A 27977-nucleotide genomic window follows, 5' to 3' on the forward strand; every position below is an offset into this window, starting at 1 on the left:
CCCAGATCTTCAGGCCTGTCTACACATCTGGATGGCAACACCTCAGGACTCCAGAGTGGCTGAGGTTAAATCTCCACAGCCCTGGGGCCTGAGATCAGAGAAACTGAGAATCTGAAGCCACAGAGAAAGCAGCAGCACCTGAGGCCTCAGTTAAGGCTGCTGCTCCCAGGGCACTCAGGGGGAGTCTAGCCATCCCTCCAAGGCAGGGAGCTTGACATGGTCTGATACTGCTAGCCAATGACAAGAACTAGACATCTGACCTTAGTGTAAGATCATAGTTTAGGTAAGGAAAGTTGTTTAATTGAGACTTCAAGTCTGTGTAAACTGCTTAGGCTGTGAGTTAATAATAAGTCCCCCTCCCAACACACACCTCTCTGTCACAGGGCCATCCCCCAGCCCCTCAATGGGACCCCTCCCAGATTTATGGTAATTTTAGGTGAAAAGGCTGAACACAAACCCGCCAATCCTTATACTTCCCCCCAAGCTCAGGACTTGAGATCTTACCAATCCTCACTAAGGAAATCTCTGCCCTAGAAAGCTCCCACCCCCTAAGTCACCCCATATAGAGGCTATGTTTGCCCAGTTCTCTGCTGTCTTCTCCTGGGGGCAGAGGCAGCTACTCCTGGATTCATCCCTCCAATAAATCTTTTAAGAGATTTACTGCCTAATGTGACTCTCTCATCAGAAGAAGCAATAAAGAAAGAAGAAAGAAATGAAGGAGTGGAGCTCAGGCTCCAAGGCTCCTCCGCTCACCAGGGGTTGAGGCAACCCTTCGCTTGGAGCTGCAATGCCTCTGCTGAGGCCTCCTCCTCCCAGAGCTGTGTGTTTCCTGGCTTCCCATGCCTCAGGATAGATACCCTTCCCTTTCCTGGACACCTTCCCACCCAATCAGGAAGGCAGTCCAACACAACCAAGCTCCACAATGGTTGCCATGGAGATAGAAGGCCCTCGTTCTCGCTGAAGGTTCCTCATCTATGAAACAATGCAATATTTGGAAAATCAGAGTAAATCTTAAGTCCATAAGCTCACACATGTCAATCCAGGAAAGAGCCAAGCTCAGCCTACAAGGCATAAAAATTCTTATCATTTTCAATTTTTAGCTTGAAAATTTTTAAATTTACCCTTTTAAATATGTCCTTCAGTAAAACAGAGCAGCACCTGAAACTGTTACAGTGATGAAGACAATATAAGCCATTAAAGTATCTTAAAAGTTAGGTCAAGCTCAAGCCAGAGAGGTAATCAAAAATCTCTTGTCCTGCCCAACCATGACTTATCATTAGCTTTTCTTACCAGCTGTGGGGCCCCCAAAGCCCTTGAGCATCAAATGTACACATTGTGCATTACATATAGGATGCACCCATCTTTCCAACGCCCCCTAAAAACCAGCTCTCATCTGCATGGAGTACGTGGAGGGATGGCAGGGAGTCGGAGATGGTAGAGCTCTAGACCTCATGGAGAAGGATGATGCTACTGACATATTCTGGAACTTAGAATGCAGGCTTTTTTTCCTTCAAATTACTGGTGAAATGCTTCTGTGCTGACTGTATTGGTGCTAATAGTATGGTGAAAAGTTTCAGATCAATCATTTTTACAGGAAAGCCAACATCAAACCCTGGCTCAGCACTCAAAGACGAGAGTAAACAATCTGAGAAGACTGAATAAGAGAATCCAAAGAACTTCAGAGGGACAAGAAAGCAACAGGAAGGAAGAAGAAATAGGAGACGACAACAGGGGCACAAATGAGAGCAAGGTACAATGATTTACATGCATAACATTGTCATATGAGGCAGTGACATGGCTCAGTGGGTAAAATGCTTGCTGTGTAAGCCTGATGACCAAAGCTCAATACCCAGAATCTACTTAGAGGTGAAAGAAGAAAACTTACTCACAACGTTGTCTTCTGACCTCCACACATGTGCCCTTGTGTGTGTATAACTCCCACATATACATCATACATAATACACAATCAGATTAATACAAGTTAAATGTCATAAATCCATTATTTTCTATGCTAGCAAATATATATAATTACACACACACACACACACACACACACACACACACACACATGATTTTTGTCTCCCATCTATAACCTGGCACCCTCAGAACTAACTCTGAACCTAATACCACCAATACTAATTTTCTTGTTTACCTTGGCTGCTAAAAAAAAAAATATAAACAATCAAAAGGTTCAGATCTAATAATTGATGCACACTGTCCAAACATAACAAAAAAAAGTCAATGCCTACATAGGAAAATATTATAGCTTTTAAAATATATTTTATTAATTTATTCATATTACATCTCAATTGTTATCCCATCCCTTGTGTCCTCCTATTCCTCCCTCCCTCCCATTTCCCCCTTACTCTCTTCCCCTATGACTATGACTGAGGGGGACCTCTTCCCCATGTATATGCTCATAGGGTATCAAGATTTGCTCAACCATGTTCATAGCAGCCTTATTCATAATAGCCAGAACCTGGAAACAGCCTAAGTGTCCCTCAGTAGAAGAATGGATAAAGAAACTGTGGTACATTTAACTATGGAATACTACTCAGCTATTAAAAACAAGGAATTCCCGAAATTTTTGGACAAATGGATTGAACTAGAGATGATCATAATGAGTGAGTTAACCCAGAAGCAGAAAGACTCAAATGGTATATACTCACTTATATCTGGACACTAGCCCAAGGGGCATGTCCCATGAATGTCTTCACTTATCAGGAAAGTGGGACAAAGGAGAGGACATCCTATTGGGACTCTAGGTGAGAGAAGCATGGGAGAATGGGGAAAGAGAAGGATCCAGAGGGTCCTAGAAACCTACAAGAAGAACATTGTGACAGGCGGATCTGGGTCCTGGGGTCCTGCTCAAACTATGGCACCAGCCAAGGACAATACATGCAGTAAACTTCGAACCCCTACCGAGATCTAGCCAATGGACAGGATGTTCTTCACAGTTGAGTGGAGAGTGGGGACTGATTTTCACACGAACTCTGGTGCCCCATATTTGACCACATCCCCTGGATGGGGAGAACTGGTGGCACTCAGAGGAAGGATAGCAGGCTACCAAGAAGAGACTTGATACCCTATGAAAAATATTATAGTTATGGAGTCTTATTTATTCATTCAACAAAATTACATACAGCTAGACATGACAGGGTGCTGCTCCAAAGAAGACTGAATTGTTTGATGCCCACTTGAAGTGAGGTCATGAACACACAATCAACTACAGACCCCGCAACCGTAGACACAAAGACACAAAGAAGTGCCATGCTGCGGTAGAGGAGGATGGAGTCGGGGTGAGGGTTTGGGGGAGGGTTTCCTAGAAAAGGTGAGGTCTGATTTGAAAGATGACAGAGGGAAAGAAACCTACAAACACCTAAAAGCACAGCCTAAATCAGAAGGGGAAAATGCAGCTATTAAGGGCCCTAAAAGGAGTTTGGTTTTCTAGAACATAAACTGTGATGAAATAATGAAAAGGGAAAAAAAAAAAAGAAAAAAGAAAGAAATAATGAAAAGGCAAGTTACAAATGGTAAAAGCTCATTATAACTGTGAAGATGTCATAATAATGTTAATTTAAAAACAACCTCAAATTACTAATAGTTCACAACTAATACTCATGTTTGATGCTATTAATATTCCTATTATTTGTAATGTAAGATTTATAAAATACTTTGGGAATTCAGATGTGATATACTTCTCACAGATACTCTAAGAGATATTACTTGAAAATATCTTTCAGAAAAATACTCATTTTTTGTTTGAGCACTTCAGAATCCTATTGTTACTATTGGGTTCTTTCTTTTTTGGTGCTGGATATGGAACCTGGGGCAGAACTACATCTCTGGCTCCATTGTCCAGAACTCTACATTAGAATATCAAAATCTATTCCAGTAACAGAACCACAAAATGGATATCGCTTAGCTACAAAAGAAAAAGAATTTAAGTAGTATATAAAGTAAAAATTTTAAACTCTAAAGCCACATTATTCAAATGGTAGTGGACTTGTGTACTTACTAGTTACTTGGTCAGGGTCTATTTGGTGAACTCACAATCCTCCTGCCTCAGCTTCTCCAATGCTGGGACAGGTATGTGTCACCACACACTTTATGTGGGACCTTTAAATCTCAGCCAGTATAATAAAAATATTTTCATCAGTTCCAAGATCCTTTCTGTCCAGACCCATTGGCTGTTTACCTTTTACTGCCCTCCCTCTGTTGGCATGGGAACTTTGTTTTAAAATTAGCAGACTAATTAAAAGATTCACACGGTTCGTTGGATTCATCTATCTCGCATATCAGTATAAGTCTTAATTATCTATTTCTCCACCTCTTCCTTCTATTGAACTCAAAGAGTATGAGTAAGTTCCTGCATGGAGGAAAACCCAGCATTGAATTTACTTTCTCATTTCAGTGCGTTGTTTGTTTTTGGAAAACACTATTTTACTTAGCTGTGATTTAAGTGAGCAAACATTGAATTTTAAAAGATTTTTTGATTAGGCTTCTTGTCAAAAATCAGCTCACATAAAAGTACAAACTGTAGTGTCCACACTACCAACTTAGCATACAGTATCAAGGCAAGTCCCTGCACCGTAGGCCAGAGTGGTCCTACTCTGTTGACATCATGCACCACTAACAATATCTAGGTTTTCACATCTTACTACAGAGTTCTGTCTTAGAGTCTCTGGGCAGTATTTGCAGCAGTTACAGTAGCACATGCCCTCTGCCCTTTGTGAGGGTTCCAGCCTCTATTTCCCATGGAATCAAACTGATTTCCTCACATTACACACACTGCAGTGTGGGACTAGAGGAGTGCCTCCTGCATTGCAGACAGAAACTGTGCTTACTGCATAATTCTGGGTGTAGAAGAATGAATGAGTGAATGAATTGTATATCCAGTGAGTAAATGTATAATTCTAAGACTAAATCAAAAAAGTTACTCTATGTGCCATGAAGAAGTAGGAAATGAAGAAGTAAGAAAAAATATTTTTCATGAAGTTTGTTAAGTATGTAACAAAAGCGTAAAATAGACAAGTATGTTTGCATTAGAACTTTCTTGGACAGAGGACCTCAGATGAGAACAAGTGGGAGAGCGTGGAAGATGACCAAGGTCTTCAATTGCAGTTGCTCTTAAATGGCTCTCAGAAGTGAAGAGAAGAAACTAAAGATAAGCTAAGGTGTAAATATGTAGTGATGACTATGGAAGTCAGTAAGACAGCAAGTGAGGGCACGGTTGTTAAAGGGGGTTGTGACAAATTCTAAGATACCAAAAAACATGGCTTTGAAAATATTCTATTTGTTCATAATAAACACACTTCAGAAATTCCTCCTAGGAAAATGTTAATATATAGGAAGAGATTTATACAAACAGCAGCCTTGCTTACATTAGAAGGCAGGATGTCCCTTGGGCCTGTCTGCTTTTTGAAGTGCTGTTTGCAGTGCATAATGATACCATTTAAATTCTTTTTTGAAAGTTCCTGTTTGTTCTTTTATTATTTCATATTTCCTGAACCAGAGCTGGGGTCACCACTGTGAGGAGCAATACACTGTGAACAGACATGGAATGGGGCTGTAGGCATTGGGGATGTATGCTCTCAGTGCGCCCACCTCGCTCTAGCTGGGGATGTATGCTCTCAGTGCGCTCACCTCACTCTAGCTGGGGATGCATGCTCTGAGTGTGCCCACCTTGCTCTAGCTGGGGATGCATGCTCTGAGTGCGCCCACCTCGCTCTAGCTGGGGATGCATGCTCTCAGTGCGCCCACCTCGCTCTAGCTGGGGATGCATGCTCTCAGTGCGCCCACCTCGCTCTAGCTGGGGATGCATGCTCTGAGTGCGCCCACCTCGCTCTAGCTGGGGATGCATGCTCTCAGTGCGCCCACCTCGCTCTAGCTGGGGATGCATGCTCTCAGTGCACCCACCTCGCTCTAGCTGGGGATGCATGCTCTCAGTGAGCCCACCTCGCTCTAGCTGGGGATGCATACTCTGAGTGTGCCCACCTCGCTCTAGCTGCACCTGATGAGCTGCTCTGACTTAAGTCCAATGTGCAACAAACCAAAATGAACTGAAAGGACACAGTCCTGATGTTCCACCCACATGCAAGTTCCTTCTCAAGACTCCTCAGTAAAAGAATGGGAAGAAGAAACCACTCTGATGCCAAGGGCTCTTCACCAGCCCTTAAGCAGCTCCGAGTAGGGAGCCTGGGGAGCAGCTGTGACCACTTGCACATTGTGGCAGGACTTGCTCTCTTCTGGCAGGAGATAATGAAACCACTGGCAGCTGGCACTGACACCCAAGTGAAGGGGTAATAAGAAAACAGCTCATGTGGTTGGGGTGGTAAAAATGTCTCCCAACAAGCAAATCGAAGAAAGCTGCAGATCTGTCATATCCTTTCCTTAAAGATCATCAGATGCACAAACCATAATCAAGCTAAGGTTTGAGCACTGTACTTTTGACATATACTCTCCAAACTGGAGTTACTGTGCCCAAGAATAAAATACATCCTGGGAGGATTTTTGTAAGTCCTGTATTTTCCCACTTACAAAATACTTACACACTTTTATATAAATGAGTATTACACCCATCATGTAAGAGACAAGAAGCTAGCGATGCAGAATGCAGAGCTAAGTACCTGCTCTCACAGAATTTATACTCTAGGTAAATGGTTAACTGAAAATTGTTGTTGTTGTTGTTGTTGCTTTTGAAACAGGTCTCACTATGCAGTTCTAGCTGGCCTGAAGCTCACCGCACATATCAGGTTAAACCTGAACTTGTGACACTTGTTCTGCCTCTGCTAAAAGTTTCAGGAGTGTTGCTACCACACCCTTTTTGAGAAAGATATTTAAATAATTGAACTATTTTATAAAAATCAATCTTTTTGATTTATGCTCGCAACTTTAATGAGAAATTATAGCTTCTTAGTATTTATTACCTATACTTATGCCATGTGTATGTATGTCTACTTATATACGTGTTCGTGTGTGTGTGTAGCTGTAAAGATATGCATGCACATGTATGAGCATGTGTGTGGAGATCAGAGGTTGAAATTGAGTGTCTTCCTCCTTCACTCTTTACCTTAGTTTTTGAGGCAAAATGTCGCTGAGCCTAGGACCCACAAGCTTCAGGATCCCTGGACTGCCTTTCCAGCACTGGGATGACAGGACTGGCTATGTCACTTTGTGTGTGGGTGCTGGGGACCCAAAACCAAGGCCTGGTGCTTACACAGGAGGCAAATCACCAACTGTCTCCCCAGCCCTTTATAAAGTATGTTGCATGGTTATACAAGGTATAAGCCACCTTATTACAGAGAAGGATTGGGGAAAGGGAAGGGGAAAGACAAGGGGAGGGGAGGAGGGGTAGAAAAAGAAAAAGGAAGAAAGTAAACTAAAATAAAGGGAACAAGTGACGATAATAGGGGAAAAGACTTTCACACTGTTTTCTCTTGTGCAGAATCTGGATTTCACATGTATTAGTGAGTGAGTGAGTGTGTGTGTCTCTGTGTGTGTGTGTGTGTGTGTGTATGTGTGTGTGTGTGTGTGTGTGTGTGTGTGTGTTCACGTGAATATGTTGGCATGACACAGGAAAGCAGCAGGTGTGAGACTATCTAGACTGGAGAGGCCCTACAGGAGTCAGGGAGAAGAGAGAGGGAAGAGGTGAGCATGAACAACATGTGACACATACACATATGACAATCCATCATGAAATCCACCTACCCAATCGCTTTTTAAAATAAAAATAAGTCTGATTTAAAAGATAAAAAAAAATACAGCCAGGCATGGTAACGCACACCTTTAGTCCCAGCACTCAGGCAGGCAGAGGCAGGCAGATTGCTGTGAGTTCAAGGCCAGCATGATTTTATAGAGCTAGTTCCAGGATAGCCAGAGTTACTACAGAGAAACCCTGTCTTTAAAAAAAAAAAAAAAGTAATATCTAGAAATTAACATTGGAGCTACATCTGGTATGTTCTGAGTCTCCAGTATATTAACTTTGTAGAATGTTCCTTCAACTTTTCCCCAGTGCTTAAGTTTTTCACAAGTCCTCATGTTTTCAACCCTGCCTTTGTAGGGCAACATTTCTAGAGTCATTCTTACTCTTGACAGAAATGCATTTTAAAAATCAGACCTGGGACTGGTGAGTTGCCTCAGTTGGTAAAGGCACGTGCTACCAAGTCTTATTAACCTGAGTTCAATACCCAGGACCCACATAATGGAAGGAGAAAACCAATTCTCACAAGTTGTTCTCTGACGATGACATACACAAAGGCATATATCTCGCCTACCTCCAGTAGTAAACAAAAAATATGTAAAAGCCAGACCTAAATTTCAACAGGTTTCTCTGTCTCAGAAGCTTGCACTATTGTTTCAGTTGCTGTTCTCCCTTGGTCCCCATTTTCTCCTTCACAGATACAGTCTGAATGCACACATGTTTCACTCTATTCCTGGTTGCCTGGTATCACACCTATTTTTTAATTGATTAGTTTTCACAGCTGTATCCTAACTGGTTTATCAACTTCCAGCGTAACCTCAGAGTCTCAGCAATTCAACCAGAAAAGCAGAACATTTTTTTTTTTTAAATTGAGGCAAAGTATTGCTACATTGCCCAGGCTAACCTCAAACTCAGGATTCCCCTGCCTCAGCCTTCCAAGCACTAGAATTGAAGGTGAGCACCACCACAGATGGCTTAACAATGATTGTCTTTAAACATACACATCTAATCGTGCCAGCTTCTTTCTTACTTAAACTTCTCTTCAGTTGTACTGTGTTCATCTTAGACAAACTATAGTATAAATCCTATTTCCAGCCAAGACTGAGGGTGAAAGGTACTCTCCCACTGGGGAACAACTAGAAAATGACAGAGAAATAAAGCCTTGGGGATAGTGTGATCAGAACACTAGGGATTTAACCCCCACCCCACCCCGACTCCCACCACCACCACCACCCCCGCCCCATGACTGGCAAAAAATTTCTTGCTGTGGTGCAGACACAAGAAACCATGCAAGGTTCACTGGACTCCATAAAATGAGAGGAAATAGGAACAAAGGGGAAGGACAGAAACAAGAGTCTGTATGATAGACCAGGACAGCGCAGGGTTTCCTCCATCTTGTATTTTGCTGAGGCCATTTCAGGTTTAACTAGACTTTGATCTCCCTGATGGAGAATCTCGTGAAAAATTACCAACTCTATTCTGGGAGCCCAAGGTCAAGACACCTCAGCTAAGTTGTCTTAGCCTCTGTTAAACTGCCTGCTTCTGCAAAGCTGCAGGTGCCAAGTGAAACACCAGGACTGGTTTTTGCTCTGGACACTCATGGCTACACGTGGGTCCCCAAACCCCTGAATGTGGTCCCAGCAGGCTAGAATAAAGACTTTCAATTGGCTATCAGCTGTATTTGAGTGGTCATCTCTGGTGGACTTCCTGTAATATCAACAGCTGCGAATGTCTGCCATGAGGGACCTACAGACCAGAGGTCTGGGCTCCCAGGGATGCTTCCCAAGTACGAGCAACCCACCAAGGGAGAGACAAACACACCCATTGGGTACAGAAAGTGCTGCCAAGCACTCAGGTAACACCAGGAAGAATGCCTTTCCTCGGTCCTACTGTAGAAGACATGATTCGTGAGGCATTCTATATGGAAAAAGGCCTTGCTAAACACTGCTCTGGCTCCACCTAATCAATATTAAAAGGAAGACCCCAAATGATTAAACTAGTTTGAAGAGGCTGTAGCCTAGAACAAAATCATATATTTATAAGAAAACAAAGTCGTAAAGTACCCAACAAAGTAAAACTCATACTTCTGATATGCATACAAAAACTACCTGTCCCTCTAAATTACCTAGCCTGCAAGGAGGCTGAAAAACATGACCTATACTGAGAGTGATTGATCAATTGAAATTGGCCAGAACTGACAATGATTATACACATGCGCACGCGCGCGTACACTCGTGCCCCATGCTGTCTTGCACTCAGCTGTTTCTCCTGGCGGAATGCTCAGCTACTCAGTGCTGTGTCAGGAGGCATTCCTGTTGATATGTTTAATACCCACAGTGTAAACACCTGCCTAGGCCAATTTCAGGTTGTCAATAGTTTACCCATCAGCTTGCAGAGTTCTTGATATCTTAACAATCAAATCATGTGTTGTATCCACCTCTCCTAGTGGAGTCTAATCAATCACTTTCATATCTCAAGCATCAGTTCCTCTGAACATTCTACGAGCCTCCAAATCTGAGTTAAATTCCTAAGTTTCTCCCCTGGGCTCCCTTAATATACTGTGCATATACCACCATGGCCCTTAAGATATTCTACTATCCTGTGTTTGATTCGTGAACCCTAAGAGGGAAGATAATGCCCCATGCATTAATCTACCTGCAGAGCATTTCCACAATAACAAACATAGGATGACACACTATTATCCCAACAAACAATAAAATGAAGCAACACAGGTCAGTACAACATAGAGAACTCTAGTGCGTTATACAATGTGAAAGAGCCAGAAATGAAAAGCATGTACTGTATGACTTCATTTATATGTCACTCTGAAAGTGAAAAGCTTATGGATCCATGGTTGCTAGGAAAGAGCTGCAAAGGAACATGAGAGAACTTTAGGTGGATAAAAACGACCGTGGAAGGACAAAATAGGATAACTGGAAGAAGTCCCAGTGAGGACCCAATCTGTCACAGAAGCCAGAGACCTCAAACTAGACCAGAGGCGTATCACGATGAACTTTTGCAAGTGAAGATGTGTGGACCGAGGGGACACACTGTGACATGCTACAGCTTTCATGATGAGATGCTGTCTGTGCTTTGTTTTGTTTGTTCATTTGTGTGTTTTTTAGTTCAGGGGGAGGCTGCAAGGGTAGAGGGCAGATACAAGGGGACAGGGAGATAAGTGGGACCAAGGCAACTCACAAAGAATCAATAAAGTTTTTTTTTAAACTATGCTAACATTAAGGAGAGGTAACGTGGCCAGAGATGTTCTAAGACCAATTTGTTTTAGCATTGGATTGAGTGTCTTGGATGAGTACTGTGATGTCAACAGTCAGTTGCTGTACCTCATTATCAGTTATTTGCAGCCAGCTCCCCTGCTTCAGCCCAGGTTACATCAGCTTCTTTAAATGATTTCGGCCTTGCAGAAACCCCATAATGCACATACCTTCTAGAAAAGAGAAGTAGACACCTGTAGGTCCCAGTTAAACCCCTGAATATCAGATAAAAGGGGGCTGTCCTGTCATGTATTTCTTCTCTTTAAAATGAGCATTGTGTTTTGTTGCTTATCTTCTTAGAAAAAAGGAATAACGATTGTGGAAATCACAGCCTGTACTCTTATATAAACTGCATGCCTGTTAAGGGTCAGTTTTACTCAGCGTAAGCTATTACTTCAATAACCATGAACTTATCAAAAGCTGAGATGCGATAGCAATGAGTAATACACAGCCCAAACGCTTAATGAACTAGCATTAAGTCTGTGGAAGAATAAAGATCAGATAAATACTCTGTATTGGTTTCCTAGATTTACCTTAAAAACACACCACAAAGCGGCTTGGAATAGCAGTCATTTATGCTCACAGTTCTAGAGGCTGGAAGTCTGTTCTTGAGGTGTTGGCTGTGTCGCACACCTCTGAAGGCTCTACCTCGGATGCATTCCTTACAACTTCTTAGTAGTCAGTATAACCAGCACGCCGTGACACTCCATTGCTCTGACTGCATCCCTCCAGTCACTGACCTTGTCTCCCTCCTGTGTCCAGAGCCAAATCTCCCTCTTCTTTGAGGACAACATTCACTGGACCAGAGCCTACATGTTTTAGAGTTTCTATTGCTGTGATGAAACACCATGACCGAAGCAACTTGGGGAGGAAAGGGTTTATTTGGCTTACAATTCTACAGTACTGTTCATCATCAAAGCAAGTCCAGGAGAGGAACTCAAACCTGGAGGAAGGAGCGAATACAGAGGCCATGGAGGAGTGCTGCTTACTGGCTTGCTCATTATGGCTTGCTTAGCCTGCTTTGTTACAGAACCCAGGACCACCAGCCCAAGGATAGCACCACCCACAATGGGCTGGGCCCCTTACCCATTTGTGGCTAATTAAGAAAAAGCATAACAGCCAGCTCTTATGGAGGCATTTTCTCAATTGAGATTTCTCCTTTCACATAGCTCTAGCTTGCGTCAAATTGCCATAAGCCTAGCCAGACACCGTAAGACACCATCCTAATTTATACAACCTCATCCCCACAACATTTTCAAAGACTATTATCCCAGAGAATGTCACAAAGAGACATGAAAATACCTTTTTGGAAGAACATACTTGAACCCACTACACAAACAACTAATCATGAAACAAGGCAAAAATAGGATAAATATAACAAATGGTTTGTGAAGTACAAAAGCACAAAAGCTCTAGGAGAGTCAGGTCCATCTCCTTAAAGACAGGTAAGGGATGGTCCAGCAGAGGGGAAGTAGGGGACCTTCCAAGCAAAGGACGGAAGTGAATTTTATAGGACAGAGGCAGGAAGGCAGGAATGATAACCAGGAAGAGGTCATATTAATTACTTGTTTCTGTTACAGGATATTTGATCCCATCGTGATCCCTGAGATTGTGAACTATAAAAAACTGTCTTTTGTTTGGTATGGTTGAGCCCTAACACACACCTTTAATCCAAGAGCTTTCTATACATAGGATTTATTAAAATTAGCCCTAGGTCAAGAGGCAGAGCAAGAAATCAGCTGACAGAGATTAAAGAGTAGGAGGGACTTAGAGTTGAAGGGCATTTAAGACAGTGTGTAGAAGTAGAAGGAGCTCTTTGGCTCTTGTGCTTTTATCCTTTTATTTCTTGAGCTCTTCAGCTCTTTGGCCTTTGGCAGCTTTGGGTTATGTTGGCCTTTTCCTCCTGGGCTGTCAGCTGAGCTAGTGAGCCCTTTGAGCCTTTTCCATCAGGACATGAGCTGAACAGGAAAGTAAGTTGGGTGCTTTCTCTGCCTCTCTGAGTTAGCAAGCAGGTTTTCACCCCAGCATCTGGCTCCTGTGTCATTATTGGCAAAATAGAACGATTGGGGTTTTCTTTTCAACAACCTTTTCCCTTGGTTGGGACATAACACCTGACAAGGGCAACTTAGGTAAGGACGATATATTTGGCTCACAGTTTGAGTATGTCAGGATGGGGAGTCATGGCAGCAGGAGCTTGAAGCAGCTAAACACACTGCATCCACAAATGAGGAAGCAGAGAGACACGAGTGTGGGTGCTCCCGCTCGCCTTCTCCTCGTTCAGTGGAGGTCTCCTTTCGGTGGTGTCTAAACGCAGGTCTTTCCCACGTCAACCCCTTCTAGAAACTCCCTCACAGGCATTCCTACACATTTTTAGGGGTTTCTAGATCCTGACAAATTTTAAAAAATCAGCCACCACAGAGTCCACTTTGATGAGCACATTGGCTCTAAATATGATGGAATAGAAAGGTGAGCTGAGCCAAGGAGCAAGAGTACCAACATCTAAGTCTACCTAACTCAGCAAGTGGTTTGGGAACTACTGAGGGGTAACAGTGGTATAAAAGACAGCCCCATGTCAGAGGCAATCCCTGCTCCCCCACAACCTTGGAGAATGAGCTGTCCATTGGCTAGATCTGAACAGGGGGTCTAGGGTCTCTGCATGCACTGTCCTTGGTTGGTGCATCAGTTTGTGCAGGCCCCTCTGGGTCCAGATCTGCTGGCCCTGATGGTCTCCCAGTGGAGCTCCTGACCCTTCTGGGTCCTTCTATCCTGGGATGCAGGCTACCCAGATGAGACCTGATAGACTGTGGTCAGTTGGGGGTGGAGGCGGGGCCCTGTCAGAGGTCTAGGGGAGGGGAACAGGGCAGAAGAGGGAGGGAGGGTGGGAATGGGAAGACACAAGTAAGAGGATAACAATTGGGACGTAAGATGAATAAATTATTTAAAACAAACAAACAAATAAACAAAAAATAGCCCCATGATTTCACTCCTGGACCAAAAAGGTTCATGAAATACAGCAGAAGACAGATCATAGCACCAGCAATTAACAATGCTCAAAGTCAATTTTCTCTATTGATCCAGATGTTATGTGGCAATAGACTAGGAACAGCCTAGGTGGAGGGCCCCAAAGATTGGTTAGAAACCAAATGAAGTGGTTTAGCCCAGTTCATTCAGCTGCTGGGACAGTTCCCTCCAGAAATTTCCAGGATTGGTTTAAAAGTGTTTGCTTCAGTGAAAGCCTTTTCAGCTGTTAACTGACACACAAAAATGTTAGTAACATTTCTTAATTACAGAGAAACTGTTCTCCCAGGTTATTCTTTTCTACAAAAGTATGTTCCAAGAATGTATAACAACACGTTCTTTTAGATTAAAAATGAAAGATCCTCAAATTATAATACGGTTGTTTTTATACACAAGGACAAAATCGTGAATGAATAAGGACAGAGAGCGGAGTCTACATGGTTAGCAGTCCTACTGAAACATCGAAAATGCCAAGGTCACAATGGCTGCACGCACTCTTGTCTTAGCATCTACATTTGCATTATGAACCAGCCGCCCCCCCCCCCCCCCCCGCCAACCCCCATTCTTTCTGTGTTCTTTGCTAGGATTATACAGTTATAACTCTTCTATTGGAAGCAAGTCCTTGAAACCACATGGGATCTGGAAGGTCACCTCTCCCACAAAGCCACATTAAACTGAAATGCTCTCAGCTATCTACTGGAGGTGACAATGTACTTAAGTGTAGAAAAGCAGAGTTTCGAAAAACAACTAAATGCCTCTTCATACAAAAGTCCGACTGCACAGCCACATAAGTCCTTAATTCTGGTGCTATTTTTTTAACCACACAATTACCATAAGATATAAAATTTGACATTTAGCTAGAGATAATGAGTTTAAACAAATTATATTCCGAAGTCCTAACTGTTAAATTTCACTGACTGTGAGATTTATTGTCTTTGTTCTCACATGAACTCTTGTTGGGTTTTTTGTTTTGTTTTGTTTTGTTTTGTTTTTTGTTTTTTGTTTTTCTAGACAGGGTTTCTCTGTGTAATAGCCCTGGTTGTCCTGGACTTGCTTTGTAGACCAGGCTGGCCTCAAACTCACAGCAATATGCTTGCCTCTGCCTCCCAAGTGCTGAGATTAAAGGCGTGCGCCACCACTCCTGGCTCTCACATGAACTCTTAGTTGATAGGAAATCATATTAAAAGTGAGTCTGAAACAAATGTAGCTGTTTGGTAGTATACACCCACAATGCCAGCAGTCAAACTCAGGAGACAGAAGCAAGAAAATTCAAGTTCATGAGCAGCCTGGGCTACAGAGTAAAAACCTGCCTCAAAACAGCAACAAGCTGGGCGTGGTAGCTCATGCCTTTAATTCTAGCATTCCAGAAGCAGAGGCAGGCCTCCAAGCCTGACATACACAACAAGTTTCAGAATAGCCAGAGCTACGTAGAGAAACCCTGTCTCAAAATTATTTTTAATTTCAGTAACAGTAACAATTTTTGGAGAAACTACAGGTTTATTCTTTTCTGTGCCCTTTTCACTTTCAATGAGAATCTTGTTTCTCAAAATTTCCCAATTTAGTAGGATTCATTTTGTCATGTACATTTTAATTTTCTGTATATTTTGTACTTGTTGATACCGTATGCATATTTACCTATATGGGAGAATGTTGTGTGCTGCAGTACACACATGCATTTGGAAGTCAGAGAAAGGCTTCTTCCTCTTATCGCTCTCTCTCTTACTGTTTTCAGATACTCACTAAGCCTGAAACATCATTTTGGGGGACAAGTAAGCTCTGGAACCTGTCAATCTCTGCCCCTCAATGCTAGAGTTGCTACATACTATGCCACTGTGCCTCACTTTTACATGGATGTTGGAGATTTGGACACAGGGCTTCGTATGCACAGTGGGTTGTCCCCAGCTGCCAACTGCTGTTTCTGTGGTACTGAAGATAGATCTCAGGGGTTCGTGCATGCCATTTTACTTAGTATGTTGCTTGTGCCATGGAATATGCCAGGATCTTTCTCGTTTACTTATTTTGTCCTGTTTTTATTGAAGCATACATTTGGGTATATCTAGGTCTACTTCTTAACTATACAGACTGAGGTTTATGTGGGCAGTATACTCACATATATGATGCCTATACAAAACAAAAACAAAACAAAACAAAAATAGATTAAGCAACCCCCGGAAGTCTCTTGTGTTACCCAAATAAAGTACAGTCCTGACTTAAATGACATAGATTAATTTTACTTATTTTCATAGTATATTCCTAGGACATGTGCTCTTACATGAAAAATAAAACATACACGCGCGCGCACACACACACACACACTGGTTTTCTAGAAATTGAAGAGAGAATGGCAGTAATTGGGAGCTTGGCAGGGAAGACAGGGAAGAGAGAAAGGCTGGTCAATGTAAATATGAACAAGATACTCTAGGGTGCTATTGTGTGGTAGGGTGCCTATAGATAATGATAAACTACACATTTCACACACTCAAAAGTTGTTGAAAACCATCGCAATAAGGAAATGATAGGGGCTGGAAAGATGGCTCGGTGTTTAAGAGCATTTGCTACTCTCACGGAGGAGCCATGTTTCTTTCCCAGCACCCACTCCAGCTCCAGGAGCTCTAACTCCTTGCTTGTGAGTTGAAAGAAATGTTATGTGTTTGGGATGGGTATGCTGAATTTAATTTAAACATTATACAAAGAGTTTCTTTTAAAAGACTGAATAGTAGCTGGGCATGGTGGCACACACCTGTATTCCCAGTACTTGAAGAGGCAGAGGTAGGCGGATCTCTGTGAGTTCAAGGCCAGCCTGGTCTACAAAGTGATTCTAGGACAGCCAAGGCTACACAGAGAAAAACCACCACCACCAACAACAACAACAGAAACTCCCCAAAAGGCCAAATAGTATTCTATGGTTTATACAATGTTTTCTTTTACCTATTCATGGACACTAAAGTTGGCTACTGTGGATAATGAACATTAAACTGCATATAAGTCTTTGCCACGCTGATATCAAATTATTTAGAGTATACACTCAGAACAGAGCTCAGTAGATAATAAGGCCACTCTGGTTTTCTTAGGAACCTTCTACACTGTATTCACAATGGCCACTGGCTGTGCTGCTGTCTCTGTCCACCAAGAGCAGCCACACTGAGGTTCCTCTCTCCCTCAGTTCACAGCTGGTAGCAGCCATCTGGTGGGTATGAAGTGACACCTTACAGTGGTGTGAATCAGTGTCCCCGACGACTTGGGATACTGAGTGCAGTTTCATTATCTTTTGAGCATCTTTTTAATCTTCTTTGGGAAAATGTCTATTCGAGGACTATGTTCAAGTTTTATCAGGATCTCTAGCACTCTGCTGCTACTAAGCTCTGACAGTTTAGTATGAAAGTTTTCTATTGACCCCTCATCAGGTCTGCAAATGTCTCTTCCTAATCCATAATTGCCTGGATGTTTTGTCGCATGTTCCTCTGCGGCACACCAGCTTCTCGGTTTGATACAGTTCCTTCTACTTAGTTTTGCTTTTTCAGTTTAAGCTTTGAGTGTGATTTAAAAAATAAAAAATACTGCCAAAGCCAATGTCAAAGAGATTTCAACATAAATTCTCAAGAGATTTTATGATGTCAGTTCTTATATGCATTTTCAGTTCAGTTATGTGTGCTGTATTAGACAAAGGCACACTTTCATACTTTATATGTGGATAGCCAATGTTCTGGGTATTATCTGAAACTATCCTTCCAAATACAAATTCTTGGTTCCTTTGATGAGTTGGTCACTATGCTGGCTAGTTTTATGTCAACTTGACACAAGCTAGAGTCATTTTGGAAGAGGGAACGTCAATTGAAAAAAAAGTATGTGCGCGCACACACACAAACACACACACACCTCCATTTTGGCCAACATAAAAGCTTATGGTAGCTCTTCTTGACTGATGTTTGATGTAGAGGGCCCAGATTATTGTGGGTGGTGCCATTCTTGGGCTGGTGGTTCTGGGTGATATAAGAAAGCAGGCTGAGCAAGCCATGAGTAATCCGGTAAGCAGCACTTTCCATGGTCTCTGTTTCCACTCCTGCCTCCAGGTTCCTGCCTTGAGTTTCTGCCATGTCTTCTCTTGTGAGGAACTATAAGCTGGAAGATGAAATAAACCCTTCCCTATCAATGTACTTTTCATCAAGGAACCCCTAAGACAGCCAGACAGGTTTGGATTTATTACGGATCACTGCCTCTCCCTTGGTCCATGTTTCTGTTCTATGTCAGTACTAGGTTGTTTGATTTTTATAGCTTTAACATAGAATCTTAAATCAGGATTTCTGATCCGCCCCCCCCCCCAACTCTGCTCTTCTTCCTAAGTACTGCTATGGCTACTCGAGGTTTCTTAGTCTCCCAGTTTTACAAGAATTTTAGGTTGTGCTTCTATTTGTGTAAGGTGTGTCATTAAACTTTTGTAGGTCTATATTAAACGTACATATTATCTTGAGTAGTGTCCTAGTTAACCTTTATAACAAGTTGACTAGAATAAAGTATATCTCTGAGCGTGTCTGAACAGCACTCCACAGATCTTGTATCACAGGTTATCAATCAATGGTTTAATCACTGTCTGATGCATTCACAGGATAAGGAGGTGGTAAGAGTGGGGGCTGGTACCTTACCCCAATGGAGCCACAACACAGCCAGGATACCACGCTTACCATTTCAACTTAGCACACAGCTTTATAGAAGTGTTCCTGACAATACAAACAAAGGCATCCCAACCAGAGGTAAAATTACTTGTTTATAGACATGATTCTATAATATAAAAGAAACCAAAGATCTCACTCACACTCACTCACACATACCTCTAATAAATGAATTTGGTGAGACTACAGGACACAAAACATACATACAAAGTTACGTGCATTTATACACACAGATAACAACTGAAAAGGGAATTGAGAAAGCCAAGCCATTTACAATATCATCTTGTAAGGCTCAAGGATAAACTTCACGGTTTAATTAATGTTTGCTTCAATGAGTGTTTATCTTTAGCAGCATCCCTATAGTTTAATGATTAATTTCTCCCCTCTTTAATTGCTAAGCAACTGTCACTTCCTGGAGCCATTTATCATATCTTAGCCACCAGGGTCCAAATTTCCTTTCTGATTTTCAGAGTCTCTTACTTTAAGGAGCAGACCTATCACCATGAAACAGACAATGCCAAATACACTCCCCCACCCCCGGCGTCTCATGCTCTAACATGTGTGCACATAGACAAGAGTGGGCTCATCAGCAATGCTAATCACCAGTGGCTGAATCAAAAACCAGTGGAGAGACCCAGTATCTGTGTGGAATTCCATCCTAAAAGGCCAGGACCGCAGCGGTGCCCACTGTGCAGTGTTGGTGCAGATGGCAGAAGTCAGTTCCACTGAAGCAGTGGGTATTCGCTCACCAGTTATGATTTAATCTGAGAGTCCTTCCTGGCATCATCTATTTTCTGAGCATGGTTCTTGGGCTCTCCCAGAGTGTGACCTACCCAACCCAGTAAAACCCCACCTCAGCTTGAATTCATCTCAGACAGCTGCTGCTGCTGGCATTAAGACACTGGTTGACTCAGCATCTTGGTCTACTTAGACTCCTATTATGCCTTTCTATCATTACACAATCTTATTAATTATGTTTCTTCAAAGGACAGATGGGGTGGTAGGCAGGACATGTTCTCAAAAAATTATGCAACATTAATACTTTATTGCATAGGTTTTCACTGATTCTAAACTGAAAAAAAAAGAATAAAATGGGAGACATCTCAGAAGCTTTGTAGATTCAACTGTTTATTTCACATATACAAAAAAAAAAAAAGAGAGAGAGACATTCTTTTAAAACCAAGTAATAACCCATTAAATACATATGCCCCATGTTGTTCGTCCATTTATCAGCCTGTGAACATTTGTGGCTTTCACCTTTTTGCTAGTGTGAATAATGCTTCTGTGAACTTGGGCTTATAAGTATCTGTTAAAGCTCATGCTTTAAATTTTGGGGAATCTATACCTAGAAGCAGAATTGCTGAACTGTATTTTAATTTTTGACCCTTAAAGACATTATGCCAAGTGAAATAACCGGTCACAAAAAATACTTTACTATTCTACGTATTTATATTTGTTATGTTGCATATATTTCTCTCACTCTGTCATTTGAATTTCATAGTTTCATACACTCATATACTAACACACACACGCGCACATATACACATTCATGCTTATAAGTCTTCGTCCCTAAACTCTGAAAATAATAAATTCCACCCATGTTTTATCTCATCACTTCAAGCTTCGTTTTTTCATGTCTGTGTCTTTGCTGCATCTGAAGCTTATCTTCAGGTTTGATGTCAGTGGTGTGGCAGCAGTATTTCAAGTACTTTCCTGTTTTAAGAATTCTTAGGACTTCAGAAAAGCTCTCTACTTGATCCCCACAGTGCTGAATTTTATCAAGTCTCCAGTTGTTAGAAAGAGAGCGAGAAAGGAATGAAAAGCAGCGAGCAGCATGAAATGCAAAGGGTCCACAGCAGCTACTGACAGACTAGGAGGACCTGCAACAGCCCAGCCTGAAGCACAAGTGCGCTCTTTCTCCTCTGTGAGCCAGATTAAGTCTCCCCCCTCCCCCCCCCACCAATCTGTAAAAATGCAGGTTGGAGGGTAATGGCCTTTAAGAAGCAAGAGTTCATGAAAAAGCAGTATCTAGTACAAAACCCCGAAACTGCAGTAATACTCCAGATTTCCTCTCCTTCAAGTACCCTGAGCATGTCCTGACAGCTGGCCTTGGAAAGATGTCCTGGAGACACTACAGTCAGTGAGGACAGAAGGAGCAGCCTCCATTCCCATCATGTCAGGTCTGCATTGCAGGGAAAAGTCTAGCTAAACTGGTGCCTGACACATCGGCAAAGAACTGAAGCCAGGTGGGCACACCCTAAAAACACCTGGGACAGTCATGCTGTGCCACAGGCAGCCTGGGTGTCAAGATGGAGAGGTCTCCAAATCCTTGACTATTCTCTTTATATTCAGACTTTGCTGGAGAAAGCTGTGGAGCATCAAACAATTCTTCATCCTTGTTCTGAGACACTATTTCACACTAAACTCAGTAATTTAGGTCTTTCAGTCTAACAAGTGAATACATACATATTCATACACACAGACACACATATGTAATTATGTGTGTGTGTGCATGTAGAGGGGCCTGGAAAGATGACTCAGTGGTTGTAGAGGGAGGATGCCAGTTAGTTCCCAGCACCCACACTAGATGGCTCACAAGCTCAGAACTCCAGCTCCAGTAAATCATATACCCTCTTCTGGCCTCCTCAGGCATGACACTCATGTGCACGTACACACACACACACACACACACACACACACACACACACACACACAATTAAAACTAAAACTAAGATCTTTTAAAATTGCAAAATACATATTACCTTAATTATCCATTTGGTCACTTTTAGTGCACACATTAGTGGCTTCAGGTTTATTCTTATTACAGCCCCTGCCATCTTTCATCCTCTCACACTAAAATCCTATATTCATGCAATACAGTCAGCTTCCCCTCCTCCTAGACCCTGGTGTGCCCTGACACTTACCACTCTGTAGGTTCTTCTTTCTTCCACCCTTTCAACCCCCTAACACTAGATAAGAGAGAAAAAAGGGATAGAGCGGAAAGGAAATAAATCCCACACTACTTCCTGCTGATAAGGGGCGCCAAGTTCCTTGGGGCAAGTTTGATCTTTACTGTCAGGATATCTCACTTCTTTTTCTTCCTCTTGTTTGTTCTTTGCACATGACTACTTAACAAACCATAAACAACAGCAACACAGCAAGCCTCTCAGGACCCTGGAGTCCCCAGAATTCCAAACGTCACACAATTGCCCAAACTATCTGCAGCTGGCAAAATCACACCCTCACCAGAGCACGAGGCAAATCAAACTCAGCTGCTGTGAAGCAGCCCCACATCCCACACCTGAGATTACAATGAAAACTTCTACTTTTGTGTTTTTCAAGAAGCCAAAATTCCAAATTCCTCACCACACTCTAGTGACCACCATTCTCTCTCCCATCTCTGTGGATTTCTCTCACTATTCATATGGGTGCAGTGACACAATACATGTCCCTTTGTAACTAGCTTATTTCACTTAGCAAAATGTCCTCTGGGCTGCACATGCTGGAATACCCTCCATTTGAAAGGTCGAGTAGAGCTCCGTTGTACATTTGTATCAAACTTTGTTTATATACACTTCTCTGTGATGATCATGTGGCTTCCACCTCCTCCATACTGTGTACAAACTGGCATTTGTTTGTTTGTTCCTTGGTTGGTTGGTTTTGGTTTTTCAAAATAAGGTTTCTCTGTATAGTCCTCACTGTCTTAAAACACACTCTGTAGAGCAAGCTGGCCTCAAACTCAGAAATCTACCTGCCTCCGCCTGGTTTTCTATTTTGTTTTGTTTTCTGTTTTGTTGCACAGGTTTCTCTGTGCTTTTGTATTCCAGGCTGTCCTGAAACTCAGAGAGATCCACCTGCCTCTGCCTCCCTGAGTGCTGGGATTTAAGGAGGCACCAACCACGCCCACCCTGATGTTTCAAAACAACAAATGATGCAGTTAATGGCAATGCTACAGCAAGCGCTGAGCTTGTCCACACAGATGGCTGTGAGAGAAAGTAAAGCAATAACCAAGATCACAGTAACAGGCCCAGAGAAACAAAACTAAAGGTGGGAAGCATAGAAACACAATTTCTATGGAATTCTGAGGCTGCTTCAGAGAACAGTGGCAGTCTTCTGTGCACATCCGACACTTGCCACAGCAGTCTTCACAGCTCTCAGCTGCCTGCCTAGGTCGTTCCTCAAACTCTGATCCTAAACGCTAGTTTCTTGCTTGGTTTATGAGCACTCATTCTTGAGTTTGCTGGAGGGCTGGTTACTGGGCTGCCCAAGTTCTAGCAGACACTTCGTGCCTACTACATAAAGAGATTAAGTACCTTAAACAGGGAATAGGCTGGCAGGTCAGAGGGTAAAAACAAAAGTAAAATTTTTGTGTGGGAGAAGTAAAATCAATCACAAAATATAAGCACTCCCATGTGAACAAACCACTTGGGTATCCACACTTAACGAAGTGATGGCACACTGCTGACACACTTATAGTAACATTTACCTAAAGGAACAACCTGTGGCAACAAAGGTGACATTTCCTGCCTGTGGAAACTACTGCACCATTCTGTGGCATCAGCAACTAGTTTATCATCAGCAATGAAAGGATTTCAGTTAGATGCTACAAGTGTCAGCTATATTCCTTCCTTCCCGCCCCATCGACCTAACAGTTAAAACCATCCAAATATGTTTTCTAATATTGAAAATCAAAATAATTTTAAATACTAAAAGCATAATCTATAAGGCACATAGAATTATAAACAAGTGCATTTATCTAGAATATTTTAAGCATTAAAACCATTTGTTTATTAGTCAGCAAAGTGCTGGCTGTTAAAGTGCGCCTGTCTGGGGAACACCCTGATGGCTGCGTAAGGCTTTTGTTCCTATCACTTCTCTGAAATCTGCTAATGAAGAGGTAGAGGAAGTGCCAAAAACCAGATGAGGTGGGAAGCTGAGAGATAGCTGTGGATTTTGCCAAACATCTAATGAGATTTCTGTTCAGAAATTGATAGCAGGGAAGAAAGAAAATGAAAAGCAAGGTAAGCACATTATTGCATGCCCAGTATTTACAAGCACTGTGCTTGGCCCTGGTGACAGAGGCAGGCAGTGGGCAGAGGAGACGGACCGGAAGGCAGTTTGCATAGGTATTCACGTACATCTAAACACCCCGCTAAGAGACGCTACACAGGTCCTTCAGCTTTCCTTCAGAACACTAATGGAAATGTGTGTCGTAGGACTCCAAACGTGATGAGGATAGAGAACACATCTCATGAAATGCCCAACTCACACAAGTGGGCACCCATTATGGCAAGATGTGACTTAAGTAATGAGACATGCTGCTGAAGCAAGAGGACCAGAAACTCCAACTAGGCCAAGGGATATGGTTCTACAGGGACACGTCTGGAAAGAAGCTCAGCTTCACCTGCCAGTAAAGGCAGATGGAATGAAGAAAAGGGAGACACCAGCTCCACTGCCACTGCTCAATGGATATTTCTTCAACTCCCCATTCCCCCATCTGTCTATATATTTTTTATGTTTTATTTATTTTTAAAAATTATTTTACATATACATTTATATTATTACACATATATACAATAAACTACCTAAAGCAAGAAGAATCACAAAACAATCAGAAATTATATAAATGTTACATTCATAGTGTTTTGGCTATTTGTATTTGGCAGCCTTGAAGAAAACATCTTTCCTATCTTGGTGCATCTAAAATTCTGAATGTTAATCAATGTCTAGCATATCTCATCTTTATCAATTTAAAACATTTATCTAGACTTAAAAACATCTTAACCCCTAAACAACTAAGCTTAATTGTAAAGTTAAACCACCTGGCCTTCAACCCCATCAGAGACTTGAGAAGGAATAAAATTAATTACCCTGATTACACAGGTAATGCAGCTTAGCAGCTTCCCAGATGAGAAGATGGCAGGGACACTTTGCTGCCTGAACAGTTAGTCACCCAAAACTCTCTATAACCCTGGAGCATCACCTTCAGCCGTCTGGCCCAATATGAGGCAGGAACTATTGAGGACTTGCTTACCCTGTTTTGGCAGAGTTTGGCCGTCGACTCTGCCTGCATCCAAGCTTGCCCATTTTTAGGCAGAATTCTGTCTGTGGTAGAAATCAGGACATTTTGCCAGGCCACAGAGTAAGAGGATCCAGGAAGTTCTCCATATACTTTTAAATGTTACAAATAACATCTTAGGAAATATGAAGATAGCAAATACTCTGTTAAGGACTTTCAGTTCCTTGCAAGAAAAGCAACATCAATCAGTGAATCACCGTGATTTCTTCTTAGGTTGAGGAGAAGCCCAGAACAGCAGACAGCTCCTAAAGCTAAGGCACAGAAAATGCAGCGAATTGTTCTCTTAGATATAGTTATAAAAACTACACTGAGTAAGGTACTAGGGAGACGGCTCGGTGGTTAAGAACATTTGCTGCACAACTATGAAGGAATATAAGTTCAAATCCCTGAACCCATGTTACAAGGTGGGCATGGGCCTATACTCAGCCTGTACCCCAGCACTTTGAAGTTGGGTAAAGACACCAGACTCCCCTGGGGTTTGCCAGCTGATGGGCTAGCTGGAAAGCACAAGCTCCCACTGAGGGAAGAAGTTTAAAACCCACAAGCTCATGTGAAAGAAAGGCCCTGCTTCAACGGAGTAAGTGGCAGAAGACACGGATGCCCTGCTCTGGCAGTGCACACCTTCACACAGAAGTGAGCACACAACAGAGTGAGAGACAGAGACAGAGACAGACAGGGAGATGGGGGGAGACAGAGAGAGAGAGACATGGAGAATTAAGCACTTTCTTTCCCTTTGAAAAGTAAATGTCTTTTATTCTTCACAGGGCAAACTCTAGCCATCCCTTTCCTTTTCACTGTTAATAACAAAATCACTTCTGTGACAGTGCCATCTTGGGGATCAAGCAAAGTGCACAGTTAAAATCCATCCTGCGGAGCTGAGCAGCAGCACTGCTGAGGCAGCAGACAAAAGGCTTGTGGACATCTTCTGAAACAGGAGAAGATATTTACACTGAAAAAAAAAATCAACAAAATCACCAGTTACCCCCATCCGTGTTTAGCTTTAAGTTTCCTTCTCTTTTTGATTGCCTCTTTTTATTGTTGTTGTTTTGGGATTTGGTTGGTTGGTTTTTTCAAGAAAGAATTTCTCTGTGTAGTCCTTGCTATGCTGGAACTCGCTCTGTAGGCCAGGCTGACCTCAAGCTCAGAGATCCCCCTCCCCCTACATTCCACAAACTTGGAACTAAAGGCATATGCATGTGCTGCCGCCACCACCACTACTGATCTGATGAGATACATTAGAAGAGTAAATACTTGTTTCTTTCAAAATGACTTCCTGAAATAATATAATACCCAGAAAATTAATAAATATCCTACTTAATCAGTACAACAAGACCCAAATCAGGGATTCTTTGTTTAAAAAGATAAATGACATTTTAAATGTAATGAACTCCTTACAAGAGCATTTATGAATTTCTGGGTCATAAGATGCTAACATAAGAGGAAAAGAGGGTATTATAGAGGAAGAGAGAGAAAGAGGGTTAAATAACACTAAGGATGTTGAAAAGCTATTAGGGAAATCATTTTATATTCACTTAAAAATACAGATATACTTATGAGTATATGTATATAAATACATATATGCATATATAGCTTATTTTATACATGTATGCATATATACACAGCATGTATATCAAGTACAAATAAAGTTAAGCCATGTGAAGTATTAATGTTCCTCGCAAGAGCCATGACTATCTAACAAAACCCCCAGTACCAGGCATGAGAAACTTCCCTTCGAGTTGTTAGCCATGGGAGTCCAAGAGACTCCCAAAATACAATAGGCTAGTGATGCTGTCCTTGACTGCATCCCAGAACTTGAAGGTAAGGCATCACTGCTGAAGACATCACTCATTTTGGACACAGGACCTGGAGGAATTGAGCTGGAACTGACCTGGAAGCCCCCTTCCTGAGGACTAGCTCTCATACTATCCAAAGGTCTTATTTAGGACTGACTCAGGAGAAATAAAAAAAAAAAAAAAACAACCTAGCAATGGTCCTACCCAGCTATAGAAGTGTGGCCCAGAATAATGATCACCCTGCCGAGATATTCCCAGTGTTGCAACGGTGGCATATTTTATCCTGAGGGGGAATCAGTAGCTGTCCAATTAGACTTAAAGCATGCTTAATAAGAGGGAATTCATGCCTGGTATTGTAAATCTTGCCAACTGTTCATGGATGGTGAGGTCATGGGCCCTAGAAGAGAACCTACTACTGCTACTTTCCTAAACCAGGGCAGTTTCTATCTGCATTCTAAAAACTCACCCTTACACTCACAGATAAGGGCAGCCCCCACCCCTCATCAAAGAGGCACACAGATGAGGAGTACCTACCCTCAATTGTTACATCTACAGTGAAACCCCTACACATAAGGCCCAGGGCACATCACAGAAGAGTGAGCGTAAAGATTGAAAGAACAAAAGCACATCTGCTATCAGATTGTGTCTTCTGTATGACAGAGAAGCTGCAGCCATGAAATCTTGACAATATAGTCACCTAAGAAGAGATGCATAATGACAATACCAGTTGACACATGAATGGAGATGTGTCTCACAGGGCCTCCCACTTTAACAAAAAACTACAGGCAGTAATGGCTGCTAAGAGAGGGAAAATCAGTCTTCTCCAGAGATGAGCCTCCTAATAAGTTATGTAATTCCAAGTAGTCAACCTTAAACACATACAAGAAACACTAAATAGACTCCGCAGGGGGGGGGGGAGGGGGGCGAGGAACAAAAAAAGTCATGAATTTGAGAGAGAGTGTGGGGACATAGTAGAAGCTTCAGGCAGAAGAGGGAGACCTGTAAATAATTTGAATACAGTAGGAAATTCTCAAAAAAAATTTTTTTAAGTTAACAGGGCATAAAAGATGGCTCAGAGCTTAAGAGCACTCTCTGTTCTTCCAAAGGTCCTGAGTTCAATTCCCAGCAACCTCATGGTGGCTCACAACCATCTATAATGAGAGCTAGTGCCCTCTTCTGGTGTGCAGGCACATATGTGGGCCAAATACTATATAAATAATAAAAAGTCTTTTTCTTTAAAAGTTAAACAATGGCTAATAACAAAGTTCTAAAAAAAACACTTATTTTTAAAAGTCATTATTATAACTAGGAGGCAACATAGAAGCACAGAAACCTCATTTATTACACACTGCACATGAGCCAGAACAGCAGTCAGGAAGCAGCATCTTCTGTGCTTCTCAGAAGTGGACAACCAAGTGGTGGCATCCCTGTTCCTCTGTGTCTGAG

The 27977-nt window shown here is 42.2% G+C and overlaps 1 protein-coding gene across 3 annotated transcripts in view; it reads right to left on the reverse strand.

Moving 5' to 3' along the window:
- The window catches only part of AVEN (apoptosis and caspase activation inhibitor), a 131718-nt gene that overhangs the window by 14865 nt on the left and 88876 nt on the right, over window positions 1–27977 (reverse strand). The window contains exon 1 of one of the 3 annotated variants that reach the window (XM_084776333.1): window positions 1291–1428. The exons of 1 other annotated variant lie outside the window; for it this stretch is intronic. In XM_084776333.1, the coding sequence (XP_084632459.1) occupies window positions 1291–1321 (31 nt within the window). In that variant the 5' untranslated portion in view covers window positions 1322–1428. Of the gene's footprint in view, window positions 1–753; window positions 880–1290; window positions 1429–27977 lie in introns of those variants that run through there. One more of the 3 variants, XM_084776332.1, reaches the window with a different exon arrangement.

Source organism: Acomys minous (genome assembly GCF_964271855.1).
Source record: "Acomys minous genome assembly, chromosome: 3".
In the NCBI taxonomy this organism is placed as follows: Eukaryota; Metazoa; Chordata; class Mammalia; order Rodentia; family Muridae; genus Acomys; species Acomys minous.